The sequence below is a fragment of the Poecilia latipinna genome, unplaced genomic scaffold (genome assembly GCF_001443285.1).
Source record: "Poecilia latipinna isolate Pla-1442-1.1 unplaced genomic scaffold, P_latipinna-1.0 Scaffold4531, whole genome shotgun sequence".
NCBI classification, from domain to species: Eukaryota; Metazoa; Chordata; class Actinopteri; order Cyprinodontiformes; family Poeciliidae; genus Poecilia; species Poecilia latipinna.
The window spans coordinates 4,237-15,075 of NW_015117147.1; the positions used below are offsets into that span (position 1 = coordinate 4,237).

Genomic DNA, 10,839 nt, shown 5'->3' on the forward strand with positions numbered 1-10,839 from the left:
TGACTTGTTATCTTGCCTGTTCAGAGCTAAATGACTGCTGGTGAGGGAATTCAGCCATTTGATCCTGGTCTGTTGGAGTAAGGATGAATCTAAAAGTTGCAGGATGGTAGCTCTTGAGGATTGGACTTGAGCATCACTGGCCTAAGGTTTCACACCAAATCTGGCCACAGTTTTCTGTTTTGCTGCAGGTGTAAAATATCCATATAACTGCAGTATGAGCTGTTTTTTTACATGAGCAATTTACTGTTTTTCTTCTGAATTGCATACATGTCTATAACTTTCCCACTCATGATGGCAGCATGTTGGAGTATCTCTGTTCATTCTGATTTGTTCTTTTTGTTGACTTTTGTTCATAATTTTTTGCGGGGGGAGTTAAATGTTTGGATAATTATTCTCCCAGCACAGAATTTTTTATCTTACTTTTTTAGTTTCGTAGAGTTGTAACAATGCGTAACCGTGGAAACAAGGTAGCATCTCAACAGAGCAGAAAGAGAAGGTGGAAGTTTGAAGCATCTTTTCCAGAGATAATTATATCCCAGATTCCAGACAGAGTTGAAGAGGAGCAGCAAAACATAAAAAATGAGGCGAATTAGCAGAACTACCCTGATGTCATCCAGGGCATATTACTGTGGAATATTGACTCCTGCTTAAATATTGGGTTGTTAGCATGTGATGACCGTCATTCAGCAGCAGTTTTTAATCAGAGGCTTCTTCAGATTCTTCAGCTAACTCGCTGCTAATATGTCCAGTCTAGCTAGCTTCTTTGCATCTGTCATGGGTAAGTGAAAATGTATTTCCAGTTGCTTCTGTCGCTTCTGTTCCCAACCCATAAGGTGCTACATGGATTCTGGGCTAAAAGGTTCAGATACTTTAGAGCACAGGTGTCAAACTTTAGTCCTTAAAATAAGAGAACAAAGCTGAAGAAAGATTTTATTTCCATCTTGTTCTATTTGCTTCAAAGTTTCTATCTGCAGATAGCATTAATGAGGTTAAGTCAGGAGTCAAAGTGCTCCTCTGTTGTCCAGGTGTTCCGTGTTCTGAAGCCGATTACAAGCGCTGGTCTCCATCAGACGAGCATGGTAACGAGTGTCTGCTGGGCAGGGAGGTGACCTTCAAAAGAAGAGCTCCTCACGCCACGTGCTTCAATGGGGAAGACTTTGACAGGCCTGTCACCATCTCCAACTGTTCCTGCACTCGCCAGGACTATGAATGGTGAGGGACCTTCACAACCTGGCCACCATCTCTTCCAACTATTACTCTGAGGGAGGGACTTAAGGGCAATATAGACAAAAACTAACAGAGTGAAAAACAGATTCTACCCAAGAGCTGTTGTTGCCCTGAACATCACAAATTCATCCCAAACCCTGAACATCATTCATTCATGTGTTTCTAGTATATTTTTTAGATTTATTGAAATATGCTTATCATTTTTTATCTTCACTGCCTTTGAAAGTTTCTTTTTTTTAAATGTTGTGCTTTCTTGCACAATGACACTAAAAGGAAATCTGCTTCTTCTGAGAAGGCTGTTCTGCTGTCTGGTGATACAGATGATTAGATTGTATTCTAGGTGCTTTAGCAGCACTACTGCTTTCTAGCAGCGCTAATTTCTGCACTACTTGTAGAGTGCAGAAGTTAATCTGAGTGTATCTCTTTCCACATTCCCTCTCCTTCCAGTGACTATGGCTTTAAGCTGAGTGAGGATTTGTCTCTTCAAGTGTGTGTACCTGACCCAGAGTTCCTGGGAGACCTCTATGCTCCTCCAGTTCCTTGTCCCATTGGTACCAGCTACCACCGCAGCAAAGGGTAAACTTTGCATCTCTGATCTCTCAAAACACAGATATCCTGTTTTAATTGTAGAAATAAATTGCTATAAGACTTTAGCCCCATGCATGTTCTCATGAAGTGTTCATGTCAGATTTAAAAATTGAAAAACAAGACTGATAGCTGCAAAATTATTCCAACCGTCTTTTCCACATTTTATCATGCCTTAACCGCATTTTTATTTTGATTTTTACAAATGTAAAGAAGAAAAGTTTTCTGTGTTTGTACTAATTAAAACAGGCCATTCCCTTCAGAAAGCCTTGTTAACAACTTGTATAGTTTACTGTACATCCAGCTGTTCTGCAAGCAGTCTTTTAAAGCTCCATCTGTAGAAGCCATCAGCAGTACAGCAAACGTGTGGAGGTAGGTGGTCAAGTGTAGCTGAAATTGAAAATTGTTTGGCCTCTAGCACAAACTTGTTTGGTTAAAAACATAATACAATATCTCTCTGAACACATGGTGCTGGCAGCATCATGCCGTGGGAATGTTTTTTTATCATCAGGAACATGGAAGTTGGTCAGAGTTGATGGGAGGATGGACGACTACCCTGAACATCCAACCAGAGCTGCAACACAATTGTTTAGATCAGTCCATTCTTGTGTTAGAATGGCCTAGTCAAAGTTAAATGAGAGCCATATATCAGCTTTTTTTTGCTTTCCAACTATTCACTACGTCTGGTTTGTCACCTGAAATTCTAATGTGAAGCCTTGAAGTCTGTGGTTATATTGTGACAAAATGTAAACTGAAAAGATTTTGTTGATTTTAGCAGTACTGCTCCAGTTTAATTTAAGTTCTGGATTACTTTTTCTGTGCTCATCACAAGAAGGACATGGACAATCTTTTCACTGATTCCTACTGGTGTGTTCGTGGGAGTAGCATCCGCCCTCCTGCTGAGGAGAAACTATTGTATTGCTGCTGCAGCTACAGGAAGGTACCAGGGGACAGCTGCAGTGGGGGAGACGTGGAGGCCAGGCTGGACGGAGAGATGCTGCCCTGTCCTGTTGGAGGTTATTACAACAAGTCTTTGGTTGCCTTTACGTCAGGAATGCCATAGGCCTGAATCAGTGTGTGCTGTGTTTCACAGAGAGTAATGAGTTCATACTGTATGCCGTGAGGAACTCCATCCACCGTTACGACCTGGCCACTGGCACCGACCAGCCCCTGCCTCTAGTTGGCCTTAGGGAAGCCGTGGCACTGGACTTTGACTATGACAGGAACTGCCTGTACTGGGCAGACATCTCGCTGGACACCATCCAGGTATGAGCTGGACTTTATGGGTCTTTTATCCAAGTTGCTCTGGAGAAGTTAATTCACTTTGCTCTTTCCTGAAATAACTGCATCGCCTTGGCCTTTACGGTTTCTATGTCCTGCTTCTTCTGCAGCGTCTGTGTTTGAATGGCAGCACAGGTCAGGAGGTCATTGTGAGGAAAGATCTGCAGAATGTGGAGGCTCTGACCTTTGACCCCATCAGCAGGCTGCTGTACTGGGTCGATGCAGGAGCCCAGAAGATTGAGGTATCAGAGACAAACATTCAAACAAATTTAAATACATTCAGTTCAAATATCATTTCCTTCTTAACAGAAAATATTTTTAGCACCTGAGTGTCCTAAGATGGGCAACAGCTTAATTTTTCAAATATTTACTGATGACTATTCTTTTTCAGATAATTTTACATAGTGATGATATATAAAGATTTCACTGCAGGATCAACGTTAAGATCCTTTTGTAAAATAAGTGTGCTACAATAAGTACCTAATGCTCCATTTAAGACACAACACCAACACATGTTTGTCATGCAACAGCCCACAAACGCATATTACAAAATGTGCTTAATGATATTTCAACATGTGACTTATAGTGTCCCAAGCACTGGCATTCTGATGACATATAGCCGACCCTTCTGCTCCATCACAAAACATTTCGAAACAATGTCCTGACATGTCACTACAGTTCATCTGAACTCAGCTGAAAATTCTAATGTTTGCAATATTTTTATCCAGGCACTAAATGATCATTTTACTTGACATTTTACTTTTAGAGAAATGCCTAAATTTGCAGAGCAGTGTGCGTGGTGTGTTGGAAAAACATCTGGAGCCTCATGCATAAAAAAATGCGCAGTTTTCACACTAAAAAACTGCGTACAAAAATTTAGGAAAGTGCGGCGCACAAAAAAAATGGGATGCATAAAGCCGTGCGCATGCACGTGGTCACGCACTTTTCCTTTATAAATCCTGATTTGCGGGAAATAGAGCGCAGCTGCTGGTCCATCCTGTCGCCACTCATAAATACATATGTAAATTAGTATAAATACCCAGAACTCTGCCACCACGCAAAGCGTAACCATGGCGACATTCTTGTTTGTAGCAGTATGAGTATTTGTAATAATAATAATAATATATTTTATTTAAAAGGTGTTTTCAGTAATAAAAATCCATTATTTTTATTATTTCACAAAAATAAAAATAATGCATTTTAAAGAAAAGATAAAATCATAAATAAATAAAGAGATTGTGAAAATACCTGTTTGAACCATAGGGGGGCGTTCAGCCGGGATTTAAAGACAGAGTGTATCAGAGAGTCTTTGAGTGGGGAATGTGGACGTTTATTCTATCTAAATAGTAGAATCATGTGGATAAGTTGTACATTTGCACAATAAAGATACTTTCTGTCCAGAAAGGCGCACTTGCACTTGCACCAGTACCAGTACTGCACAGCTCCTTCCTTAAGTTTTGCTCAGAGCTCCAGAATGATCTGTCTTGTTTAATCTAAACACTAATAAACCATCATCAACAGAAGATAAATATGATCTCTGATCAATCGCTCCCTCTGATTCCTTCCATTGGCAATGTTCCCCATCAGAGCCAAAACAATCCACAATGTGGCACATTTTTGCACAGCTACGTACATACGGGATTGTCTACACACCTCACCTTAAAAGTAATCAAACCTGTTTGTAGTTAATCTGCTGATCCAACCCTGTTTTGTTTTTTTTAGTGAGAATAATATTACCCCATAGATGCATTTCATGCGCTTCGGTGCACAGACCGACATGTTACCTCTTTATGAGACAAAAACTGAGGAAAAGTACTATTTACATTCGAGTGAGGTTTTCACATCCTTTTATTTTTATTTTGTGTTCATGTTACTTTATTGTCTGGGGATAAATGCGGTTCAGTTTCATCTTTTATTTTTAAGCAATAAAAAAATTAAATCATGAAAAAAAACACCTTGTTTGATGCTTCTTGGTCTAAAAACACTGAATGTAGTCAGGTTTCAGTGTATTTATGTGAGTTTTGACGCTTTGTAGTTTGATATTGTTCACAGAAAAAGTTTGTGTGCCTGCCGCACATTTTCATGCCAGCGAAAAAGTGTGTGTATATTTACGCACCCTTTGATGCAAAGTAAATTTTTATACATGCGTAAAATACAGCGCCGCACATTGTTTGTGCGCAGGCACACTTTATGCATGAGGCCCCTGATGAGACGTTGGCATTTCAACCATTAGAATTTGACCCCAAAACAACATTGATTCAATGACATATTTTCAACATTAGTTTATTGGCTAGAATTTGATGATTGTTTGATGGTTTATCCACCATAAGTTGTCAACCTTAACCATAAATTCAACCTTTGTGATCATAATTCAACATTGAATTAACATCTTTTGCAAATAAGCCAACAGCAAAGTGGCTGTGTGGTTGGGACATCCCGCTCATGTAAATAGTGGGGGTGGACTGCTCCACTCCATGTAGTAAGTTGTAGATTTTATGTGTCAACATATCTTGCACAAACAGTCAGTAATGATTTTTATGGACAATTAAGAAAATGTAGATAAAGAATCACAACCCACTATCCTCAACCATGCTTAATTTAAAACGTGATAACCCCGCTCACTAGTAAAATGCTCTCACCCAGAGCTCAGAAGAAGAGAAGAGAGGATGGGGTGCGACAAAACAGCATACATTGATTCAACATTGATCAGACGTTGATCAGACATCGGCATTTCAATCATTAGATTTCAACCATAAAACAACATTCAATGACATCTTTTCAACATTGGTTACTTGGCTAGAATTGGATGACTGTTTGATGGTTGATCCACCGTCAATTGTCGACCTCAACCAAAAATCAACCATTTTGACTATAATTCAACTTTGAATTACCATCGTGTGCTATCTGGGTGTCCTCTTCTGCTCTTCAGTAGATCAGAAGAGGACAGTGGCTGATTTTCAGACTTTTGCAGAGGTAGATAAAATCGGTATCGGCCCAGTGCCAATTTCCCAAAATTAAGGAAATCGGAGTTGATTTATCAGTGCACTCCGACCCATCTGTATCCAGTAAAATCATTAGGGACAAACTGGAACAGCAGGAAGTGATGAACTGCTGAAGACTGGAGCAAAACAAGATTTACTGATGAACTATTCTTCTGATTGTTTTGACATCTGGCGAAGCTTTAGCCTGGAGAATAAAACCATGAGGCCAGTGCTGTGGTAACAGTGAAGCATCCTGATCCAGCTCCGGCTCCAGAGGAGTTTAACAAGTTGGGCATCAACTTATTTTGAGGGGGGGCAAAATGAATCTACGTAGCTGAACATAGACAACAACATCAGTAGCTTACAGGCTGCTTGTTAACAAGCTTAAGGTGCTGTATTGGTATTAGCTAGTCATATTTTAGCTAACATTACCTGCATCCAACAGCATTACTCAACTCAATCGGTTAGCTAAGGGGAAAATCTGTGCAAAGTTTTTGCGTTTTGCTGGTTTGCTACCATGATTCTAACACACACCTGAGTATCTCTACACAGCAGCAGCAGATCTCCATCACTGCTGCACAGGTGTAAACCCGCATGAATGCTTTAGCGTTCATGTTGCGTTTGAAGGCGGCTCGGAAAACCAGGTTACGACGTCTTAACAATGGTTTAAACAGTTTTAACAGCTGAAAAAAGTGACAGAGGACACTGATATAGGAAATGTGGAAGCCCCTACTGTATCAAATTGATACAGGAATAACAGGATCCAAACTTAGAAGCAGGTGGACAAACAGAACCCAGTAAACTGGGATCAAATCCATACTTGTTTATGCTTTTGCTAAGGAAAGCTTTTCAAACAAAAAAAACATGAAGACACTTGGCTGCAAACCTTATCTTTTGACAAAATCTGTATTCTTATTAACAAACAGTATGTGTTTAAATGTTTAAACTTAACCCTTCCAAACAAACAGAGCTCCAGTAAAAAAATTCTCCTTGTCTTTGAAGGTTTCTAATCCTGACGGAGACCTGCGTCACACTTTGCTCAACTCCTCCATCCTGGAACACCCCCGAGCTCTGGTTCTGCTGCCTGCAGAAAGGTAAAGATACATCTGTAATTAATGTAAGTAGGTCTGGAGTAGTGCTGATGAGGATCAATACTACTCGACAGTAGCATTGCCTGTAATACAGAGTGTTAGAGGTAAAAGTTTCAGGAAAACCATAAATGGTCAAACACATCATTGCTGCACCATGTCTTTCCATTTTGATTTATTTTAAGTAGGCATGCTAGTCCTGATAGTGGCCAACTACCGTCATTTCTGGAGTATGATTCACACACATATAATATAGTCTAGGTTGTCAAGCAACTCAGACTATGGTTGCAACTCGTATGTTTTTTTTTTTTTCTCTTTGTGACATATTTTTTGACTGATCAGACTTATACTTGGGGGCGACTTATTGTCTGGAAGATAACTAAACATGTTTAGCTCATGCATGTAGAGGTGTGAAAAGTTCAACAGACTGGAAAACAAAATAAAGCAAAGAAAAATGCAACAGAAATCCAAACAGATTATTTGAATCTTCAACAGTATGATGTTCTGGACTGACTGGGGAGACCGGGCAGCCGGCATCTACCGGGGCTACATGGATGGAAGCAATGTGTCCTGCATCATGGCAGAAGGAGTCCGCTGGCCCAACGGGATCACCACAGATGACCGGTGGCTGTACTGGACCGAGGCGTTCAGCGACCGCATTGAAAGGGCAGACTTCACCGGAGGACAGAGGAGTGTTCTGATGGAGGGACTGCCCCATCCGTACGCTATTGCTGTCTTCAAGGTAAAGTATGGTTCCTAGTTCAGGTCTTAAGCTTTGGACAGACAAGTTCAAGTCAAGTCTCAAGTTTTTGACTGAAATCCATTTTCTCACATCAGATGCATGGTCTGTCTAACACACAAAATGGCTGTTGGTTATGTTTAAATTAACACATAACACACATTTTTATCTTTAAAATTAACTTTAAACAGGTTTTATTATTTTTTTATTAATAAGCTATAATTACTCCACTACAATGTAAATATGTATTTATTCATGAGGAGACAAACACCTGTTAATGTTAAGTGAACATTTCACTATAATTGATTGTACAAATTGCTGAGAAATGTATTGTTATTAGCAGTTAAGTAGATAATTAGTAAATCCTGTCAGGTTTCTGTTTTGGAGCGGTGTAACGGCTAAGTTACATTAGATCAAATCCTCCAGATCTAACTTTCAACTCTTGATTAAATGGAATCCAGTATAAGTAGCCACCATACCTTGTTCCTGATTCACTCTACTCTTCACAATTGGAGTTTTGTCTACTTTGAAGAAGATTTTGATAAAGTTGAACTGAATGTGCTTTAAAAACTCCTCTTTTTGCCAGTTGGAACTTCTCAGCTCTACATAATATAAACTTCTTATTTACATTGTACATAATCCATTCAAACATTTTCATTAAGTATCACTAATAGCAGTCCAAGTACCACTAGTTGAACATATACCACTGTAGAGCCATGGGTTTAGATATACTTTCACCCTTACTGGCATGAGGTAAAGATTTTTCATGAGATTTATGTCTTTTCCCTCAACTCTCAGTTGAGTAAGGAGTATTTCAAGTCCCAGTTTAATGCCTTCTTTCCACTAAGCTTTATGGTATGAGTTAGTTTGGCAGTATGCCATTTTGTCTGTTTCCATTGTAAAAGTGTCCCATATAACCAACTAGTAACCCACCATTCCTGAACCCCTTCAATTATATAATTGAAGGGGTTCAGGAATGGTGAATCCCTTCAATTATGGTAGTACACTACCATTGTACTGTACTGTTGTCTTATGGACCTATGTCCATAAGACAACAGTACAGTACATAAGACAACAGTACAGTACAATTAGGGTGGAGCTATTGGTGTCACAACACAGTCTATTAATTGGAGGACAGAAAATCATTGCTGCTGGCAAAAAGCATGAGACACACCAGTGTGTCACGTTTGTACGATGCAATGTTAGGCATATGGGTTTAACACCGCCTGCCGAGTGAGAGGTCTAACTGGTGATGAAAATGCACTCTTGAATACGCCGGACCATAAAACAATGTATCAACTCATGGTGTACCACTGATTGTAAACTAGGCATCTGTGATTTGAAGTCTTTGTCTTTACAAGGAAGATCTATGTCACAGACTTAAGTCTCCACTTCTAGTATTTACTGCCTTCAGTTACCTTTTGTCTTTGTTGTGGTCACTTACTTATGTTAAATCTGAATGCTTTAGTTTTTACATTGAATGGTGATTTCAGAATGATCTGTACTGGGACGACTGGTCAAGAATGGGAATCTTCAAAGCTCCAAAAGCTGGATCTCAGAACAATGAGCTGATTGTTGGCAGATTAACTGGAGTCATGGACCTCAAGATTTTCTATAAGGGGAAGAACAGAGGTGAGGAGCATTCATCACCATTATTATAGAGCTGAGTTCTCTTTTCTGGTTATAAATCAGAACTTATTATGATCATCTGATTGTTCTCTCTACCTTATCAGGGCATAATGCCTGCACCTACCAGCCATGCAGTTTGCTGTGTCTCCCACAGCCTGGCCACAAACACACCTGTGTTTGTCCGGAGGGTGCACCGACCCTGACCATACCCAATGGAGAGCTGCAGTGCCAGTGTCCCCCTGGTTACCAGCATCAAAACAACACATGCACCAAAACCAGTGAGCATAACCAGGCCTTAACTTCACAGTGATTTATAATCTTCTCCGTCCTGGAGCAGAGGAACCCATTCTTAGAGAGTAATTCACAGCTTGCTTGTCATCCTCCCATCAGAGCACAGCTGCTTGCCCAATCAGTACCGCTGTGCCAACGGACGTTGCATCAGCAGTATCTGGAAATGCGACAGTGACAACGACTGTGGAGACATGAGCGATGAGCAGGAGTGTCGTAAGTTTCCACCTGCTTAACCTTTTCTACATAAAAAACAAGAAAAGGAGCCAGATTAGGAAAGAATTTCACTTTTCTCCCATGCTCATCTCTGTTTGCAGCCACTACAACTTGTGATCCATCCAACCAGTTCCGTTGCATAGCCTCAGGCTCGTGCATCCCTCTGGCCTTTAAGTGTGACCATGAAGACGATTGTGGTGACAACAGTGACGAGGAGCACTGTGGTACAAGGGTGTAACTTTGTGTTGCAAGTTGGTGGGGACGAGGAGGAGCGGGGGTTGGGCACTGATGCAACCACAGTTACTGGAAGGCCTTTTCTTTTCTAGTGCTAAAAATATAGCCAAAACTTACATGTGAATGCCATGCAGTCTTATTCAATAAATTAGGATATACATCCTGATCAGGCTTATCAGATTAATAGTACCTTTAGAAAATAACCTTTTAGCAAATATTAAACATACTGCGAAATACAAATATGTTAAAACATATGTAATCTAATTAATCTATATAATGTCTTTCACTTGGTGATTGAACTGCTGACAAAGGAACTTTTCAGTTATATTCTAATTTATGGAATCAGCCTGTATTTGCTGAATGCTTACCTACAGTTGAAAACAGTTTCACAATTCAATAAGATTTTTTGTGAAGAATTATCACATAGTTGCCTTTTATTGTCTAATTTTATCAAGTGCTAAAAATATCAGCAACAGGAGATTCTATAACAATCAAAATGTTACTAAAAATTTCAAATGCAGAATAAGTAACTTCTGTGTAAACCAAATGAATCCTTGTCAGTGCACATTTT

The 10,839-nt window shown here is 39.8% G+C and overlaps 1 protein-coding gene across 1 annotated transcript; it reads left to right on the forward strand.

Moving 5' to 3' along the window:
• Positions 1–774: 774 nt before the first annotated feature.
• On the forward strand, positions 775–10,434 carry LOC106942763 (sortilin-related receptor-like). Its single transcript, XM_015026096.1, has 12 exons — positions 775–778; positions 909–1,212; positions 1,675–1,803; positions 2,743–2,828; positions 2,906–3,078; positions 3,204–3,335; positions 7,077–7,168; positions 7,658–7,904; positions 9,395–9,533; positions 9,635–9,808; positions 9,921–10,034; positions 10,136–10,434. The coding sequence occupies exons 1-12, from the start codon at positions 775–777 to the stop codon at positions 10,270–10,272; spliced, it is 1,731 nt and encodes a 576-aa protein (XP_014881582.1). The 3' UTR covers positions 10,273–10,434.
• The last annotated feature ends 405 nt before the right edge of the window (positions 10,435–10,839 follow it).